The sequence below is a fragment of the Anolis carolinensis genome, unplaced genomic scaffold, assembly GCF_035594765.1.
Source record: "Anolis carolinensis isolate JA03-04 unplaced genomic scaffold, rAnoCar3.1.pri scaffold_25, whole genome shotgun sequence".
NCBI lineage: Eukaryota > Metazoa > Chordata > Lepidosauria > Squamata > Dactyloidae > Anolis > Anolis carolinensis.
Window position 1 is genome coordinate 22,515 of NW_026943834.1, and position 21,270 is coordinate 43,784.

The 21,270-nt window shown below is 43.8% G+C and overlaps 1 protein-coding gene across 1 annotated transcript; it reads right to left on the minus strand.

Moving 5' to 3' along the window:
• Window positions 1-14,564: 14,564 nt before the first annotated feature.
• LOC134294858 (arrestin-C-like) lies at window positions 14,565-19,645 on the minus strand. Its single transcript, XM_062966633.1, has 6 exons — window positions 19,560-19,645; window positions 17,078-17,119; window positions 16,830-16,967; window positions 15,277-15,360; window positions 14,829-14,852; window positions 14,565-14,659 (listed from the first exon to the last, which is right to left on the minus strand). Exons 1-6 carry the CDS (start codon window positions 19,643-19,645, stop codon window positions 14,599-14,601), a joined length of 435 nt encoding a protein of 144 aa, XP_062822703.1. The 3' UTR covers window positions 14,565-14,598.
• Between the last annotated feature and the right edge of the window lie 1,625 nt (window positions 19,646-21,270).

A 21,270-nucleotide genomic window follows, 5' to 3' on the forward strand; every position in this document is an offset into this window, starting at 1 on the left:
GAGGGAAGACTCCAGTGGTGTAGTTGGATTGGGGAAAAAGGCAGGAAGGATGACGTCTTGTGATAGATGAAAGGTAGTCACTACCTTGGGAAGAAACGTAATATCAGAACGGAGGACTACCTTATCTTTGTGGAATCGTAGGTAGGGATGGTCGACCCGTAGGGCACACAATTCACTCGCCCGCCTCGCTGAGGTGATCGCAACCAGAAAGGCCGTTTTCCACGTGAGGTGTTGAAGATCAATAGTGGCCATGGGTTCGAAGGGCGCCCTCGATAATTGGGATAAAACCAACTCTAGACTCCACGCTGGGGCAGGCGGTCGGATAGGTGGGTGAAGATTATTGTGGCCCTTGAGAAAGAGACGAATCATGGGATCCGCAAAACAAGACGGTTGCCCAGCCTTCCTACGGTACCACGAAATTGCCGCCAGGTAACACTTGATAGAAGAGAGTGTCAGACCCTTCTCCGATAGTGAGAGGAGGAAGTCTAGCAGTAACGCGGTAGGGGCCGAAGCAGGCTCGGAACCGGCTCGTTTTGCGAAGTTGGAAAAACATTGCCACTTGTAGGCGTAGGACTTTTTCGTGGAGTCCTTGTGGGCTGCAGCTATGATTGCTCTCACAGGTTCTGATATGGTTGGGACGGACGAATTCTCCAGGCTGTCAGACGGAGCGATTCCGCATCTGGGTGTCGGACAAGGCCGTCCTGTGTGGTAAGTATGTCCGGTGTGTACCGGAGGTGCCGGAACTCGCCCTCCAACATCTGGAGGAGGGGCCCGAACCATGGCTGTCGTGGCCACCAGGGAGTCAGCAGTATACAGTTGGTCCTGTCGTCTAGTATTTTGGACAGAGTTCGAGGTATGAGTGGGATCGGAGGGAAGGCATATAGAAGGCCGGGGTTCCAGCATCCCCCAGGCACCCCTTTACCAGGTTCTTGGGGGAGCGAGCACAGAACAGGGTGCACTGAGCGTTGTTCGAAGTGGCGAATAGATCCACTGTTGGGTGGCCCCAGCGAGCGAAGATTGGTGAGAGTGTCTGGGGTCTCACTTTCCATTCGTGGCAGGAATTTGGGGTCCGACTCAGGGAGTCTGCTAGATCGTTCTCCTCTCCTGGGAGGTAAACGGCCAGCAAGTGGATGTTGCGGTGAAGGCACCAGTGCCAAATCTGCAGAGACAGATTGATGAGCCTCCGTGAGTGAGTCCCTCCCTGCTTGTTGATGTAGAACTGTGTGGTCGTGTTGTCCGTTAGTACCCGGACCACCTGACCCCGAAGCGATGGCTCGAAGGCCCGGAGTGCCTTGAGAACAGCCAGCATTTCCAGGTAGTTGATGTGATGTTTTTTCTCTGTTGCAGACCACGACCCCTGGATCCTGAGGGTGCCGAGATGGGCGCCCCATCCCAGCAATGAGGAGTCCGTTGTGAGAGACAATGACGGAGTCGGAGGTCGGAAGGGCATTCCCCTTTGGATGTTGGACCTGGACATCCACCAGTGCAGGGAGCTGCGGACCGGATTGGGAATGAACAAGGTCGAATCTTGACTGTCGCGAAGGGGGTCGAAGACCGACAGAAACCAGCCCTGGAGGGGGCGCATGTGTAGCCTTGCGTACGGAGTTACGGCAGTTGTTGAGGCCATGTGGCCGAGTACAGTCTGGACGAGGCGCGCGCTCACGCCGCGAGGTGTGAGAGCCTTGAGAACGATTGACCTTAGCGTCGCGGCGCGATCGTCTGGAAGAAAGGCCTTTCCGCTGACGGAATCGATAAGGGCGCCAATAAAAAGAATGGACTGGGAAGGCCGCAAACAGGACTTTTCTCGATTGATGGCCAGGCCGAGGTCCTGCAGAAGAGACAACGTGAAGTGAATATTATCCAGTAACGCTGCCCTAGACTGCGCCACAAGAAGCCAATCGTCTATATAAGGGTAAATGACTACGCCCTGTTGTCTGAGATATGCAGCTACAACCGCTACGCACTTGGTAAACACCCTGGGTGCGGTCGAGAGGCCAAATGGGAGAACGTTAAAACAGTAACACAAACGGCCAACTTTAAAACTAAGGAAGCGACGGTGGGAACGTCTAATTCCTATGTGGAAGTAGGCGTCCTTTAGGTCCACAGTGGCGAACCAAGCCCCTTTCCGTATCAGTGAGAGAATGATGGGAAGCGTAACCATCCTGAATTTCCGGGGTTTGATGTAGAAATTTAATGCCCGCAGGTCTAGGATGGGCCGAAGGCCCCCACCCCTTTTTTCAACCAAAAAGTACTTTGAAAAGAAGCACTCATGGAGGAGGCCATCCCTCAAGCGCTGAACCGCACCCTTCGCCAGGAGAGATCGTATTTCTTGTAAGAGCGGAGGGGAGGAGGGTGTCGTTCGGATCTGACCTGTCGGTGGCAAGGTCTCAAACTCGATCAGGTAACCCCTACGAACGATGTCCAACACCCATCTGTCTGAGGTAATGTTAGCCCATGCGTTTATAAATGGGGCTAGGCGATCCCTAAAAAAGGGCTGTTGAGTGGTTGGAACCGAGGGTGGTTCCAGAGGTGTGGCACTGCGGACCCGGTCAGCTTCATCGGTTAACAACTGGGGAGAACAGGGGTTTCCCAACGGGGAACTTGGTAGTATCTTAGCACGGTGACGGCTAAACGCGCCGCCTGGGCACATAGGGTTGCCTAGCCCTACCCTGTGGGCGGCGTCGTGATGACGAAGTTGATCTCCTAGCGGGGGTCGGCTGAGTAGGGATGCGAGGCCTCGATCCCAGAGGAGCAGGACTAGTGCGTCCGCGGTGGAACGGTAAGTACGAGGGCCAACGTTGACGAGGGTAGGTAGCCGATTGGGATGGTAAGCCAAATCTGTGCGCCGTTTGGCGCATTTGGTGTGTGCGCTCGAGGTTGGAGTCCGTATTGGGGTTGAAGAGACCGGACTCATCTAACGGTAGATCTTCAATTGCTGTGCGTGCCGTGGAGGATAGCCCAGAAGAGCGAAGCCATGCGTGGCGACGGAGGGCGACAGCATTAGCGAAGAGTTTACCCGCTGAATCCGCCATATGCTTGGCGAGCTCCTTCTGTAGGTCTGCAAGCTGGCAAGCTTCTTGCTTGAAAGCCTTCGCTAAACGCAGTTCCTCCACAGGTAGGTGTTCCAGAAGGGGGGTAATTTTATTCCACAAATAATTTTGATAGGCTCCCATGTAAGCCCCATAATGGGCCATACGAGCAAAAAGACCAGCAGAAGTGTAAGTTTTGCGGCCCATGGCATCTAGCTTCTTTCTCTCTCTGTCCCCTGGAGTCGCTTGGGATCTTTGAGCTGGGCGCGACTGGGAGACATCAACTACTATGGAGTTTGGCTTAAGTTGTTTCCCCAACCATTCCGCTGATGCGAGGTCGATGCGGTAAAGACTATCAGCCTTCCTGGAGATCGCTGGTATCGAAGAGGGGGCCAGGTCGGGTGACCTCAGAAGGCGAAGAAGATACGGCAGAAGTGGTAATGGCGTTGCGGCAGGGCCCTGCTGCTGTTCCCGTGGAAAAACTGGATCATCCAGAACTGTCGGGTCTTGACGGGTAGGTAGATTAAGCGCCTTAGCGAGGCGCGAGATCAATGAGGAGAAACTTCTTAGATCCTCTGGGGAATCACAGTCCATCTCGGGCACCCCTATGGTAAGCTGTGGATCAGCTGGTTCAAGTACCGAACTAGCATCAGAGTTAATAGCCTCCTCCGGGACCCCCGATCCCTGCGATGGCTGAGGGGCGGGGGCTGGCTGAATGGGTAATGGCTGGGTCGGTAAGGCCACCGGTATCGCTGGGGTTGAAGCATGGTGGCCCGTGGATCGAGACGTCGGATCCGAGGCGGGTGGCGCGGGGGCAGCCGGAGGAGCAGTCGGAGGGGCGGCTGAGGCCTGATCAGCATCAGCTGGCAGGCGTGGGACGTCCCTGGTGGCATTACGTCGGCGCCTGTGGCGGCGCGAGAAGAAGCGAAAATAATCCCGAGTATAAATTGGGTCATGGAAATAATAAGGGGAGGGAGATCTTGAATCGCGCGAAAAACTCCTCCGGGACGAGCCATGGGACCGGGAGCCATGCCTGCTTTCATCCGATTCGGAGCTCCATGAAGCTGAGGACGAGGGAGAGCGGTACCGCCTTCCTCTGTAATCGCGTGGATGACTCCGCCTCGAGGAGTCTGGAACATGGCCATACAGCTTGGAAAACGCACAACAACCAATGATTCCGGCCATGGAAGCCTTCAACAACACACTGGGAGATGTAGTTCTCTAGGCCTGTCGCCTCCTCTGCCAAACGACATGCTATAGGACCCTGGGAGGTCTAGTTTTACAAGGGCCCGAACCAGAGAGTGCTGCTGCCATGCTGAACTGGTATTCTCAGTGGCCCTCAATGAAAACAGGCATGGTTTTGGGTCAGGAAGTTTCTCTTTGCTTGTAAAACTACTCTTGAAAACATGCCAATGTGAGTAGATCAATAGATACTGCTCCGGCGGGACGGTAACAGTGCTCCATGCAGTCATGCCAGTGGCTACATGACCTTGGAGGTGTCTACGGACAATGCTGGCTCTTCAGCTAAGAAATGGAGATGAACACCAACCCCCAGAATCGGACACGACTGGAATTAACGTCAGGGGAAAACCTTTACCTTTAACCTATATTGTATTTACATGTAATATTGATAATTATATTATAACACAATACAATATAATACTAATAGTAATATAATAATAATAATTATATATTACATGTTTATTACTAAGAATAATACAGTATGATGGCATAGTGCTATATAGTAATATAGGAATGTGTTGTAGAAGTTCCATAGTGCATCACCCCCTATGAGAGAGCCATGGGACCACGGCAAACTGCAGATCCCGGAGGCCACAGCACCGGGCCACGGCAATGGGAAGGGGTGCCAAACCATCCCTACATTGCCCCGTCGCAGTGGGGTGAGTCAGTGGCATGATTGAGATGCCCTTGCAAAACTATAACTCCCAGTATTGCAGCCTTGAGCAATGGAGAAGCCTCTGTGCTGACACATTAATATTGATATTATTGCTCAAGGCTGCACTTCCCGATTGGGCCACGTGATGGCAGCAAAAGACTGCAGATGACAATCTCAAGGCAATATTGGGGAAAATATAACACTGAGGCTGCACTTCCCTAACTGACCATTTGATGGCAGCAGAGGGCCAATAATCACAATCCCAAGGCAAGTGCAATATTCCTCTGTCCACAGGAGGGCGACAAACGGAAAAGCCATAGGGTTTAATTGGAATATCATTGCTCTTTCTTTGATCCAGAGCACTCTTAATTAATATTAATACTACTAATAATAATCTTGGGAGGTAGAGGTTTGCAAGGACTTTCACCCCCTCTGCCCAAGAGCCCTGCCAAACTACAGCTCCCTCCATCCCATACAAACTCTGCAACAGCTCAATGCCATTGGAGCCTAGGAGATATAAACCCCCCTTGCTTAGTTTTCCAATAAGAATAAAATAATAAGATTAAAATAATAATAAAACTTTATTTCTAGACTGCCCTCTCTCCCCAGAGGATGCCTGCCGTAGATGTGGGCGAAACGTCATGAGAGAATGCTTCTGGAACTTGGCCAGACAGCCCGGAAAATGCACTACAACCCAGTGATTCTGGCCATGAAAGCCTTCAACAACACACTGGGAGATATAGTTCTCTTGTCCTTTCGCTTCCTCTGCCAAACGACATGCTATAGGACCCTGGAAGGTCTAGTTTTACAAGGGTTCAAACCAGAGGTGCTGCTGCCATGCCAAACTGCAACTCCCAGGAGCCCACAACGTAGACAGTCATGGCTTTGGGTCAGGAAGTTGTTCTTTGCGGTCTAGGACCCACAGATTCCAATTAGACTCCTTCCAGTGATGAGGCTCCAGCATTCGTGGGTAGAAGAGGCGACAGGCAAAACTTCAACTCCCGGGATATTATTGTTGTTGTTGTTGTTGCTGCTGCTAGTAGCCGTAGTAACACTTGTTGCCTATGCCATCAGTTGGGGGGCCCTCCCCCCATCACCATCTGATGCTCTGGGGCCAATATACAACATAATATAGAATAATATATATATTGTCTATACATATGGTATTGATAATTATATTAGAATGTAATACAATGTAATACTAATAGTAATGTAATAATATTAATTATATATTACATGTGATATTACTAATAATAATACAGTATGATGTCTTAGTGCAATGTAGTAATATATAACGCTAATGTTGTTCTATGCTAATATATAATATATTGTACGTACATATAATTTGTAAGCCACTCTGAAAGCAGGAAGCCAATATGAAAGGAAAAAAACCAAAAAATTATGGGTTCGATGCAGTAAATAAAATTCAAGGCTGCACTTCTCGAATATGCCACGTGATGGCAGCAAAGGATTGCAGATGAGAATCTCAAGGCAATTTTGGGGGGGAAATATAACACTGAGGCTGCAATTCCCTAACTGACCATTTGATGGAAGCAGAGGGCTAGGAATCAGAATCTGAAGTCAAGTGCAATATTCTTCTGTCCACAGGAGGGCGACAAACGGAAAGGCCATAAGGGTTTAATGGGGATCTCATTGATATTACTTTGAGCCATGGCTATCTTAAATAATAGTAATACTACTAATAATAATCTAGGGAGTTAGAGGTTTGCAAGGCCTTTCGCCCCCTCTGCCCAAGAGTAATGGTGCCTTGCCAAACTACAACTCCCATCATCCCATACAACCTCTGCAACAGCTCAATGCTATGGGAACCTCAGTGATATAGTTCACTAGGCCTTTCGCCTCCTCTGCCAAACTACCTGCTATAGGACCCAGGGAGGTCTAGTTTTACAAGGGCCCAAACCAGATAGTTCTGGTGCCATGCCAAACTGCAGCTCCAAGGAGCCCTCAATGTAGACAGGCATGGCTTTGGGTCAGGAAGTTTCTCTTTGCTTGTAAAACTACTCTTGAAAACATGCCAATGTGAGTAGATCAATAGGTACCGCTCTGGCGGGAAGGTAACGGTGCTCCATGCAGTCATGTCTGTGGCCACATGCCCTTGGAGGTGTCTATGGACAATACTGGCTCTTCGGCTGAGAAATGGAGATGAGCACCAAACCTCAGAGTCGGTCACGAAAACCTTTACCTTTAACCTATATTGTATATACATATAATATTGATAATTATATTATAAAGTAATACAATATAATACAATATATTAATATATATTATGAATAATAATGCAGTGTGATGTTATAGTACAATATACTATTATATAATGCTAATGGTGTGCTTTGCTAATAATAAAATATATTGTACGTACATCTAATTTTAAGCCATTTTGAAAGCAGGAAGGCAGAATGAAAGGAAAATAGAAGGAAAAAGCCCCAAAAGTTATGGTTTCTAGGCAGCAAAGAAAAACTCAAATATTTATAAAAAGGAGAGTTAAAGTGCGATAACTGCTCACTATCCCAGGCCTGCGAGTCTACAGGAATTCCAGACAGGAAACAATAAGGGCCAGCTAACGCGTTCACAACAAAGGATTCCCCCAGGCAGCAATGCAGCCAGTCTTTGATGCTGCAAGGCCATTCAATGCTGATCAAGGCGGCCAATAGCAACATTCACACTCGCCTACAAGACAAGAGTTCTTTCTCTCGCCCTGGACATTATTCCAGAGATAGATAAACCTCCCTTACTTAGTTTTACAACCTATGAGGATGCCTGCCATAAATGTGAGCAAAACGTCAGGAGAGAATGCTTCGGGAACATGGCCATAGTATTCTGCGGTTGCAAAGTTGCAGAGGTTGCATGGGATGGTGGGATTTGTAGTTTGGCAAGGCACCAGCACTCTTGGGTAGAGGAGGGGAAAGGACTTGCAAACCTCTCACTCCCAAGATTATTATTATTAATATTAGTATTATTTTAAACTGTTATAGCTCAAAGAAATATCAATTAATATTACAAAGTCCTAATGACTTTTCCGTTTGTCGCCCTCCTGTGGACAGAAGAATATTGCACTTGCCTTGAAACTCTGATTCTTTGCTCTCTGCTGCCATCAAATGGTCAGGTAGGGAAGTGCAGCACAAAGGCGCCTTCAACGCTCGAGGCTGCACTTCCTTCTCTGACCATTTGATGGCAGCAAAGAGCTGCGAATCAGAATCCCAAGGCAAGTGCAATATTCTTCTGTCCACACGAGGGCGACAAAGAGAAAAGACATAAGGAATCCCATTGATATATCATTGAGCCATTTGGAAAATATAATTACATGACAATAGTAATAATAATAATAATAATAATAATAGTAATAATAATAATAATAATAATAATAATAATAATAATAATAATAATAATAATATCCTGGGAGTTCGGGTTTTGCAAGGTCTTTTGCCTCCTCTGCCCAAGAGTGCCGGAGCCTCGGACGAGGGCGAACAGCTCCCGAAGCCAAGGCCAGTTCCCACAAACCTCAGTGGAAGGTTCAGGTGAGATATCTATCCCCATGAATGGCTAGTTTCCAACTGACCTCACCCCCTCTTTAGGTGCAGGCGAAACGTCAGGAGAGAGTGCTGCTCACCTCCCCCTCCCTCTAGTATCATATATTACTTACTACATTGTACCATATCACTACACTGCAGTATTATTACTCATATTGCATTTAATATATATAATTATTTTATTACTTTTGTGAATATTTTAGATTACTTTGATTATATATTTTTTGAATATATTTGCAAGTTTTAATTTTTGTGAATATTTCTGCTGATATTTTTTATATTCCCCCCCCCCCCAAATATTTCTGAGAATATTTTTGATGATTTTTGTAATATATAATGATTATTTTCTATAAACATTTTAAGTTATAATTTTGGGAATATTTTAATATTATTATTTTGTGTATTTCTTAAAATATAATTTCATGAGTATTTTTTGCAAATATTTTCTGTGTGTGGTGTAAGGTGGCTTTGGGACACAGCTCGGTCTTTACACTGAAAATAGTGTTTGAATAGCAGGCTTTTCAGAGGTGGTTTCTAACCAATAACTGCTGCTTGAAAATAAACCTTACAAGATATCTGGACTCTGTTGGGTCATGAGGCTTTCCATCCGGCGGTCCAACAACGGACATTACACTGTGAATATTTTTGATTATTTTTGCAATTTTTCTGTGATTATTTTGATAATTTTCCACAAATATTTTCCTAATATTTTAATGAATATTTTGGGGGGATATTTGTACGATTATTCTTGTGAATAGGACCCTGGACCCTGTTTGAATGGGACCCTGGAGGCCTTTGGGGAGTCTCCCCCTGCTCGCTTGTCTGCTTCTTTCTGCCAGCCAGGACAAGCACAATCCAAGCCCTCCGGACAGATGGCCACCCAGCCTCTGTTTATTGAACCATAGAATCCCAGCATTGGAAGGGACTCCCCCTTCAAAGACTATCCATTCCTTCCGCCAGGCAAGGAGAGACACCATCCGATCCCTCCCGACAGATGGCCGCCCAGCCTCAGTTTCAAATTCTCCCAGGCAGGCAGATGGTGGCGTCTTTATTATTTTATTGTACAGGTCTCGGAGATCTTTCACAACATACAGACGTCCTAAACTGACAGAACTGCACCTTGGGCCCCTGTCCTGGCTTGGGAGTAGGTGGGGCCTTGTTGCCTGCGTTGCTGCATGCGTGGTGTTTGCGTGTTGGTGCACAGACATGCTCAGGGCACCCCGGCCTTGCTAATTACACATACGACGCTTTCAGTAAAGTCTGACTATCGGAAAACACCTCGTAGGCGCCTGGTCTGGGGCCGAGATGCAACAAAGCGAGGTTATAGGTCCTGTCTTGGACGCACGGAAGAGGCCGGCCCGGATGGAGCAACAGGCATGGTTGTTGTTATTGTTGTTAATATTATTATTATGACAGATTATTATGCCTGGGACAGGGATGCCCACGGAAACGCCGCCGTGCCCCCCGGAAGGTGCCTTAGCTCTCCCCTTTGTCCTCCTCCTCCTTCTCTTCGTCGTCGTCCTTCTCGCCCTTGAGCTTCTGCCGAGCGAATTCTTCGATCACAATGTCCTCCGCGCTGGAAAGGAAGAGGACACCAAACATTGCCTCTGAGAACGGGCAGAGTCCAGGGAGGAAAATGGGAGGGAGGAAGGAAGGAAGGAAAAGAGAGGAGGTGGAGAGAAGACACCAGGTAGAAGGGTTGTTGTGTGTTTTCCGGACTGTCTGGCCGTGTTCCGGAAGCATTCTCTCCTGACATTTCACCCACATTTATGGCAGGCATCCTCAGGGGTTGTGAGGTATACTTAGAAGAATGCTGCATCCGGGCTGTGGCGCAGGCTGGAGAGCAGCTGCAATGAATCACTGCAATGAATCACTCTGACCAGGAGGTCATGAGTTCGAGGCCCGCTCGGAGCCTATGTTTGTCTTGTCTTTGTTCTGTTAAAAGGCATTGAATGTTTGCCTATATGTGTAATGTGATCCGCCCTGAGTCCCCTTCGGGGTGAGAAAGAAGGGCGGGATATAAATGCTGTAAATAAATAAATAAATAAATGCACTGCATGTGCCTCCCATGTGTCAACTTATGTCAACTTGATATAGACACAGCAGGGTCTATTCCCATCCCAATTTGCACTTCCAAGAATTTGCAGCACTTTATCAGTCACCTCGTGTTTACAATGGTGCACCTTACCCAGTCTACTTTTACAACCAATCCATGTTTTTATTTCTTGTCATTTGTTTTTATTGGCTAATGTTTAAATTTTTATAATTGTGCATGTCTTTTGTCTATGGTTGTGTTTTATATTGCTATTGTTTTTATTCGGGCTTGGCCCCATGTAAGCCGCCCTGAGTCCCCTTTCGGGAGATAGAGGCGGGGTATAAAAATAAAGTTGTTGTTGTTATTATTATTATTATTATTATTATTATTATTATTATTATTATTATTATTATTATGTGAAATACAGTTCTAATGCATGTGTGTTCACAGCACAGCCCACTGAAGGGTTAAGAAATGTAGAAATGTGATTCTAGAGAAATAGTGTTGTCATTTCCAATGTATAATAATGTATTATACATTTTATTATATATATATGTGTGTGTGTGTGTAATAAATGTATAAGTGTATTATTAATATTCTTATAAATAATAATAAATCTATAATAAAGTCATTTCCAATATAATAAATAATACCCATATTGTGCTATGCTTAATTTTATTTTGTGTCAAATAAAAATAAGTATAGCATAATATGGGTATTATTTATTATATTGGAAATGACTTTATTATACTAATAATATAATTATGTTGTATATACATATAATATTGATAGTAGTATTATAATGTAATACAATAAAATAATACACTATTATAATTGCATATTTATATTATATGTAATATTACTAATAATATTGCAATATAGTGGTATAGTACAATATCTATATATATAAATGAGTGATGGCATCACGGTGACCCACAAAACAACAAAACTACAGGCCCCCCAACCTTGAAATTTGACAACACAACCCATCATCCATGCCTCTAGGTTGATACAACAAAAAGAAAAGAAAAAAAAGTCCTACTTAGAGGGAGAGCAATTGGTTTTTATCCAATTGCTGCCACTTAGAAGGCTAAGCTCCGCCCACTTGGTCTCCTAACAACCCACTCAGCCCAGTGTTAATAAAAGAATAAAAAATAAAATAAATAGAAATAATACAATAAAAATAATTAAAAACACTAAAAAATTAATACAATAAAATACTATAACAAAATAACTAAAATAATACAACAAAATAATACAACAAAATAATAAAAGATAATAAATAAAAAGATGTTACAATAAAATTAATTAAAAAAAATACAAATAACGTCAAATAAAAATTCCACAACAACTTTTAACCAATACCACCACCACTTTGCCTCAGCAACGCGTGGCTGGGCACAGCTAGTAGCAATATATAATGCTTGTATTGTGCTATACTAATAATATTATATATTATATGTATATATAACTTGTAAGCCGCCCTGAGTCCCCTTCGGGGTGATAAGGGCGGGATATAAATGTCGCAAATAAATAAATACGTTTCCTTCCTGGAGGGCAGGTTGGGATAGCTTGTATGTTCACCTCCGCTTTGCCATCTTTGATACCTTGCCATGATCTCTCTGCATCTGTAATCCATCACCATCCTCATTGTGCAAGAGTCTTGCTATGGTTGTATCTTTGTATACTGATAGCAGACCTGTAAATAGTTGTATGCGGCAATGACGGAAGCATAACAAGCCTCCAGAGCTCAAGGGTGCATGCATATTCACGGTCAGAGGCTGTGCTGTTAAATCTCTGCAAACAGTGACCAAGACTCTGCAGTGTTTTGGGGATCGTAACAAATTTGGAGACATTGTGTGAGAGGAGGAATTCTCATGCCTGCCTCGCAGGGGTGTTGTGTGTGTGTTTAAAAAAGCAAAAGGGATAGAAGAACTGTGTGGTTACCTCCTGGACAGGAGAGCAAAGGCCAAGGACACAAAGGTGCAGGAAGGAAAGAGAGAGAGAGAAAGGGAGGGAGAGAACGGTGAGCCAAACAGTCCAGTACTCGGTGTGTAAACACAACCCACAACACAACAAGACACACCGCCCTGTTTACCTTGGTGTATCTGTGAGTCAGGAAGGCATCCCACGGAGCAGACGCAGGAAGGAAAGAAGGAAGGAAGGAAGGAAAAGACAGGCGCTGGTTAGGAAAAGGTTGCTGAATATTTTTCTGAATATTTCTGCCAATATTTTAATGATTATTTTTGGGAATATTTTTGTGAATGTTTTTACAATTATTTTTTTTTCTGTGACTATAATTATTTTTGGGAATATTTCTGCCAATATTTTTACAATTACTTTCCCCTGAATATTTTCCTGTCTATTTCTGCAAATATTATTATGATTATTTCTGCGAATATGTTTATTTTATATTATTTTCTGCAAAAAAAGTGTTAATGACTATTTTCTGCAAATATTTCTGTGATTATTTATCGCAAATATTTTTGCGATTTTTTCCCCTGAATATTTTTCTGAAGATCTCTGCAATTATTATTATTATTATTATTATTATTATTATTATTATTATTATTGTGAATACAGTAGAGTCTCACTTATCCAACACTCACTTATCCAACGTTCCAATGCATTTTTGTAGTCAATGGTGTTTTCAATATATCATGTTATTTTGGTGATAAATTCGTAAATACAGTAATTACTACATAGCATTAATGTCTAATGAACTTGTTGTATAACATGATGTTTTGGTGCTTAATTTGTAAAATGATAACCTATTTTGATGTTTAATAGGCTTTTTCTTAATCTCTTATTATCCAACATATTCGCTTATCCAACATTCTGCCGGCCCGTTTATGTTGGATAAGTGAGACTCTGGGAGCCCCGGTGATGAAGTGTGTTAAATCACTGAGCTGCTGAACTTGTGGACCGAAAGGTCCCAGGTTCAAATCCCGGGAGCGGAATGAGCACCTGCTGTTAGCCCCAGCTCCTGCCAACCTAGCAATTCGAAAACATGCAAATGTGAGTAGATCAATAGGTACAGCTCCGGTGGGAAGGTAACGGGCCCGGGCTGTGGCGCAGGCGGGAGAGCAAGCTAGTTGCAATTAACTGCAATGAATCAATCTGACCAGGAGGTCATGAGTTCGAGGCCCGCTCGGAGCCTATGTTTGTCTTGTCTTTGTTCTATGTTAAAAGGCATTGAATGTTTGCCTATATGTGTAATGTGATCCGCCCTGAGTCCCCTTCGGGGTGAGAAAGAAGGGCGGAATATAAATGCTGTAAATAATAAATAAATAATAACGGTGCCCCATGCAGTCATGCCGGCCACATGACCTGGAGATGTCTATGGACAACGCCGGCTCTTTGGCTTAGAAATGGAGATGAGCACCAACCCCCAGAGTCAGTCACGACTGGACTTAACGTCAGGGGAAAACCTTTACCTTTACCTTTACGTTAAGTGAGACTCTACTGTATTTTTAGTGAACTTTGCATTCTTGTACCGGTTTGCACTTTTTACCTTTGTCAACTTGATATAGACACAGCAGGGTCTACTCCCATCCCAATTTGCACTTCCAAGAATTTGCAGCACTTTATCAATCACCTCATGTTTACAATATTTATAGGGTGCACCTTACCCAGTCTACTTTTACAACCTCTTAGTTTTAATCCATGTTTGTATTAGTTCTTGTCATTTGATTTTACTGGCTAATGTTTACATTTTAATAATTGTGCATGTCTTTTTTCTATGGTTGTGTTTTATATTGCTATTGTTTTTATTCGGGCTTGGCCCCATGTAAGCCGTCCTGAGTCCCCTTTGGGGAGATAGAGGCGGGGTATAAAAATAAAGTTGTTGTTATTATTATTATTATTATTATTATTATTATTATTATTATTATTATTATTATTAACTGTTTTGTTTCTAGACGCCCCCTAGTGCCTGTTTTTGGCATTGGCACGACTCTCTTGTTTATAACGGTTTCTAGACAAGATGCTTCATCGAAAGCAAAACCCTGACGGCTGGGTGAGCCTGGCTCCTCCTGACTTGTTCCTCTTGGCCAGAGTTTGATTTCTTCTCCCTCTTTTATGTGCTGATTACTCACTGTCGGTTGGCTTCGGGTGCATCAGGATGACGGGCACCTCCACTCCAACGTCACTGAAAGAGGAAACGGGCGGCAATGACGCGGGAAGGAGGGGAGCCCAGGAAGGCAGCCGGGGAGCCCCGAGTTGGGGGCTGCGAAAGGGATGGCAACCCCCCCCCCCGCCCCCCGATTCGGCACAAGTGGAAGGAAAGAGCAGAGCGGCAGGGATGGGTCCAGGCTCACCTGGATGTGAGATCTCCGAGGATGCTGCAGGGAAGAGAAGAGCACATTCAGACTGGGAAGCCACAACCAAGGAGCAACACAAATGCTCTCCCCGTTGGCGTCAAATAGGCCACCCAAGGACTGGACAGAGAGAGAGAGAGAGAGAGAGAGAGAGAATATAGAGATAGATAGATAGATAGATAGAGAGATAGAGAGAGAGAGAGATAGATAGGGAGAAAGATATATATATATATATATATATATATATAGAGAGAGAGAGAGAGAGAGAGAGAGAGGGGGGGGGAATAGATAGATAGAGAGAGAGAGATAGATAGAGAGATAGAGATAGAGAGATAGATAGAGAGATAGAGATAGAGAGATAGATAGATAGAGATAGAGAAATAGATATATATAGATATATATATATAGAGAGAGAGAGAGAGAGGGGGGGGGAGAGGCTGCCACTCACCCGCCTCTGGAGACCATCAGGTTGACCTTCACTTTGTAGGAAACCAGGATCCCCAGAACTTCTTTGTCCATCCCAGGTCTCAGGCTAAAGGCAAGAAGGGAGGATAAATTAGGTTTCAGATATACAATAGAGCAGGGGTCCCCAAAATAAGGCCCGGGGGCCGGATGCGGCCCATTGAAGCCATTTACCCGGCCCCAATGGCACAAGGGCAGAAGGGGGTCTCTTCTTCTCTTGCAACCCTTGTTGTTGTTGTTGATGATGTTGTTGTTGTTGTTATTATTATTATTATTATTATTAACATTGAGGCTGGGTGGCCATCTGTCAGGGGTGCTTTGCTTGTGCTTTTGGTGCAGAGAGGCAGAAGGGGGTTGGACTCAATAGCCCAAGGGGTCTCTTCCAATCTTCTTTATTATTATTATTATTATTATTATTACAGTAGAGTCTCACTAATCCAACACTCACTTATCCAACGTTCTGGATTATCCAACGCATTTTTGTACTCAATGTTTTCAATATATCGTGATATTTTGGTGCTAAATTCGTAAATACAGTAATGACTACATAGCATTACTGCATACTGAACTACTTTTTCTGACAAATTTGTTGTATAACATGATGTTTGGGTGCTTAATTTGTAAAATCATAACCTAATTTGATGTGTGATAGGTTTTTCCTTAATCCCTCCTTATTATCCAACATATTCGCTTATCCAACGTTCTCTCGGCCTGTTTATGTTGGATAAGTGAGACTCTACTGTAGTAATATTATATGTTGAATGTTGCATGTGGTGCTGCTGGTAGTGTTGCGGTGTGGTGATGTGGTGCGGTGTGGTGATGTGTAGTGCTGGTGTTTCGCTGTGCTGGTAATATGACTTAGTGTATGCACATGTTATTTGTAAGCCGCTCTGAGTCCCCTTTGGGGTGAGAAGGGCGGGACATCAATGTAGCAAATAAATATAATAATAATAATAATAATAATAATAATAATAATAATAATAACAACTTTATTTTTATACCCCGCCCCATCTCCCCAGTGGGGACTCGGAGCGGCTTACATGGGGACCAAGCCTGAAGCATACAACAATAATTTATTTATTTATTTATTTACAGTATTTATATTCCTCCCTTCTTTCTCACCCCGAAGGGGACTCAGGGCGGATCACATTACATATATAAGGCAAACATTCAATGCCTTAACATAGAACAGAGACAGACAAACACAGGCTCCGAGCTGGCCTCGAACTCTTGACCTCTTGGTCAGAGTGGTTTGTTGCAGCTGGCTGCTCACCAGCCTGCGCCACAGCCCGGCCTGGATAAAACAATTATTCCAACAGTAAAACATCAATATCAATAAATAAATGGAACGCTGTTACCTTCCCACTGGAGCAGTGCCTATTGATCTACTCATATTTGCATGTTTTTGAACTGCTAGTTTGGCAGAAGCTGGGGCTAACTGCAGGAGCTCACCCCGCTCCCCGGATTCGAACCGCCAGCAACAAAAATATTTGCAGAAAATAATCATTAAAAAAATGGTGATGAAAATTCTTTCCTTACACGGTGGTGGAGGCCAGGTTGGTGTCCTCGTGCTTGAGCTTCCCGTCGAGGGCCAGGCCCCGCTTCTCGCGGTTGTTGCTCAGAAGGGGGGTGACGGTGTAGCTCTTGGAGAAGGTGGAGTTGGCCGCCACGTTCTCGCTGTGGGAAAGGCAAGGCGAGAGGGAGGAGGGGTCCCCAAAGGCCATCCAGACCGGCCCTCCTCACTGACCTCCTCCCGCCCGCCCTCCCGGCCTCTGTCCCCCACTTACAGGAACTCCTCCGAACACACCGACTTGGTGTGAGCAAACGAGCTTCAGCAACTCACGGAGCAGAGTCAAGCTTAAGCTTTATTGAAAAGAACTACTGTACATTTCTGTCTAAGAAATATATACCATATATATGGTGGCACAGTGTGTTAAAGCACTGAGCTGCTGGACTTGCCGACCGAAAGGTTGCAGGTTCAAATCCTGGGAGCGGAATGAGCGCCCGCTGTTAGCCCCAGCTCCTGCCAACCTAGCAATTCGAAAACATGCAAATGTGAGTAGATAAATAGGTACTGCTCCGTCGGGAAGGTAACGGCGCTCCATGCAGTCATGCCTATGGCCACATGACCTTGGAGTTGTCTATGGACAATGCCGGCTCTTCGGTTTAGAAATGGAGATGAGCACCAACCCCCAGAGTATGAGTAGATCAATAGGTACCGCTCTGGCGGGAAGGTAACGGTGTTCCATGCAGTCATGCCAATGGCCACATGACCTTGGAGATGTCTACGGACAACGCCGGCTCTTTGGCGTAGAAATGGAGATGAGCACCAACCCCCAGAGTGTGAGTAGATCAATAGGTACCGCTCCGGTGGGAAGGTAACACTGGCGCTCCATGCAGTCATGCCAGCCACATGACCTTGGAGGTGTCTACGGACAACGCCGGCTCTTCGGCTTAGAAATGGAGATGAGCACCAACCCCAAGAATCGGTCACGACTGGACTTAACGTCAGGGAAAACCTTTACCTTTTATACTCGAGTATAAGCCAAGGCACCTAATTTTACAACAAAAAAACTGGGAAAACATTGACTCCAGTATAAGCCGAGATACCAATAAATTTACATTAATTGAGGCCTCAGTGATTTAAAGTTGTGGCACCATAGTAGAAGCTCAAAGTTGTGGCAAGGAAGCACAAAATGAAGAGGCAGAAGCATCTTTTTCTTCATGCTATATTCATTCCAGCCTCCCTCCCTCTCTTGCTCTCCCCTCCTCCTTAATAAAGCCAAACATACCAGGAATTAAAAAAAACACACAAAATCAACTAACCCAAAGTTCCTAAAGGCAGACAAGAACAAAGCAGACAGTAATCTCCCAAAGTGAACAAAAGCATGAGGCACAAAGGCTGCTCCCTTGAAGCTCTAAAGCCCTGTACTCTCATGCTAAGTTCCCTCTGGCACTAGCTCTTAACTCAAAAGTGTTGCTCTTATGTTAAAGTGAAACACAGGCTCATAATTCAAATGCTTTTAAGTTGGAATAATCTTAAGTAGAGGTTCCACTGTATAATGAAAACAAATGCAAACAATGAACTAATGATAAAACCAGTGAATATGATGAAACCAATGGCAAAAAGAGTGCTAATATCTGAATGCACTAAAATAGTTGTACAAATACTTGGGAAAATGAAAAAGTCTTTACATCTGATGCACCAAAGACAGTATCATAAACATTAGGTGAGCATCTTTGGGACGGGGGAGGGGGAGGGTTAAGCCAGAAGTTGCACTGATGGCGTGAAAAGGCCTTGTTGCTTTTTTGCACCTTTTTTTGGCAGCAACTGCAAGCGGGTTCCTGGCCTATTATCTTGAGGTTTGGGTACTATATAAATCAGGCATGGACAAACTTCAGCCCTCCAGGTGTTTTGGACTTCAACTCCCAAAATTTCTAACAGCCAGTAAACTGGCAGGGATTTCTGGGAGTTGAAGTCCAAAACACCTGGAGGGCTGAAGTTTGCCCATGCCTAATATAAATAAATAATGGTTGTGACTATTGCAGAAAGTCTGTACCAGATTTGCATAGTTGATCCAGATGCATCTGAAAGGTTTCCCTCCTTTCTAAAGGAAAAAATTCTCCATGGGAAATGTGTACAAGTCTCTTAATCAAGGGCCTCTTTTCTGTTTTTCTTCAGATGAACGTAAGATGTGGGAGATCATATGTCTGCTCCTCCAGTGTGTGATATGATCAGTGTGTTCAGGATACATGATGTAATGATCTTAAATTAGACCTCAGATATACATCTATCTGATTTCTATATGTATCAAATATTAAACAATTAATAATTAAACAATTAAATATTAAACAAATATTAAACAATTAAACAACACTATGTAACAAAATTTGATTTTTTTTTCTGTTCCTGGTTTAAAAGTGTTGTTTCCTGCTTTATTGTGCAGTACTTACTTTTAAAGTAATAATACTTCAGAAACTTCGTTTTTGTGGCTGCCACAATCTATGTTGAATTGGATGAGACTGTATGAGAGATTCATAGAAAAACTATAGCAAAATGTGCTGCAGGATGTCCAGCACAAACAAAGTTTTTGCAATTTAATAAACTTTTTCCATATTTTTTTTTGATAGAACCAATTAGGAAATGACATTTATAACCCAGGAACAAAAACTGTGTTACATAGTGTAGTCAGGGCTAATTTGAATTTGTGTTAATTCCTTTTGAAGAGTTTTAAGTGCTGTGTTTTATCTTCTTTTCCCGAGTTGTACCACTTGAAGACACATCGTTCTCTGACCTTCGTTACAACTGAGTACTTGTCTTTGTCATCACTTTGCTTCAACTTTAAAAGGGACATCTTCAGTAAAGAGTTTCTGTCAGTAGCCCTTCAGCTTGAATATTTTTACAAATACTGTGTGCATCATGAAACCAACGGAGAACTGTTTAACTCAGTTTAATAAGATTTGAATTTAAATATTTTTAGGTTCAACGTTGTTAAATACTGACTCATTACAAAGGGCAGTACTTCTAGTCAAGTGTTCCTCCTCAGACAATGTTATTTCAACTCGTGCTAATGAAATCCTCTCTCGCCTGCAATTTTTCACTCAGCTGATGCAATCCCTGGGGTGCAAAGATGGCAATCTCGCCTCTGGCACTTAGCAACCAAACTTATTGAAGCCAGGAATTCTGGAACGTTGCCCAGTCCTCAGCTGCTGAATCAGAAAGAGAAAGATGAAGCCAAATGTATTTGGAAGCAAAAGAATCATGCTGTCTCACAGGTTAGAACAAAATTCTGACCATTTTTTAAATGATGAAGTCACTGTGGCATGTTGTGATTTTCTGGCCATTATCACTTTGAACAGAACATACACCATTGAAATTTCCTGTTTTCATAAACTGGAAAAAGTAAATGTAATTCCATTTTGACAGGAAAAGTTTTTAGTTCTGGGAAACGTTTAACTTAAAGTGAACCTGAAACCAACTGAAAGTCCACTTCTGGTTTCCTGAAAAATATATTTTTGGTAAAAACAACAATGGGGGCACACACTCTTATTTAGAGAGGGTTGTGTTTCCTGGAAACTTCCAAGAACAATTCTTTTTTTAAATTGGTGTTAAATACCAGAGGGGATTCTTGAAGCTAGCAAAAGCCCAAAAAGGAGCTGGACGCATGTATTACCCGTTGGCCAGCTCTCCTTCAGAGCTTAAAATGGCAATCCCTGTCAGTGAAATGTCTCATAAGACAAGGGAAAGCAGTTGTCCTTTACTTGGTGCCCTCCAGATGTGGCCACAATATCTGTAAGTAGAGAGAGTTGTAGTCCCAAGACGTCTGGAGAGCACAAGGTTCAAGGAAGTTAAGAGTAGTTGCCTGTCATGAAATTTGTTGCTTTGCAAGTGATATAACTCTGTTCTGTTCTGATGACCATAAGCCATTTCCATTTCTTCTTCAAAGCTAAAAGAAGTTATAAAGAAACATTGTGTGATTTCTACGACACTCCTAGATGTTGATGGTTTTTATCTTGCTCCAAAGCTAAGGATGCTTGATTAACATAAATCATGGCTACCTTACAAGACAATATAAACTCTGAAAAGGGGCCTTTCTTTGGAAACTGGCCAGGGTTAATTGTAGTCATTCAGCCTACATAGGAATGTAATGCAAGAATTCCTTCATTTCTCTATCAAGGAAGGAGCCATAATGTTAGAACACATACATGAAGAATACCCCAGGTTCATTCTCTGTCATTGTCAGTGAAAAGAAAACTATTAAGCTGTTAAGATTCAGCAATCCTGGAGACCAGCACAAGCAAGGTTCTCCACATCTTGTTGAGCTTCTACTTCCTTTAGTCTCTGGAGCCACATTTGGCCCTTTCTTCTGAATATTTATTGAAATCAAATAGTTTCATGCTCTTGTTCAACTGTTTATTATTATTTTATTCCCTTCTTAGCCTGTTTTAATAAACCAAGACCTAGAAATCTTTTCAAGAA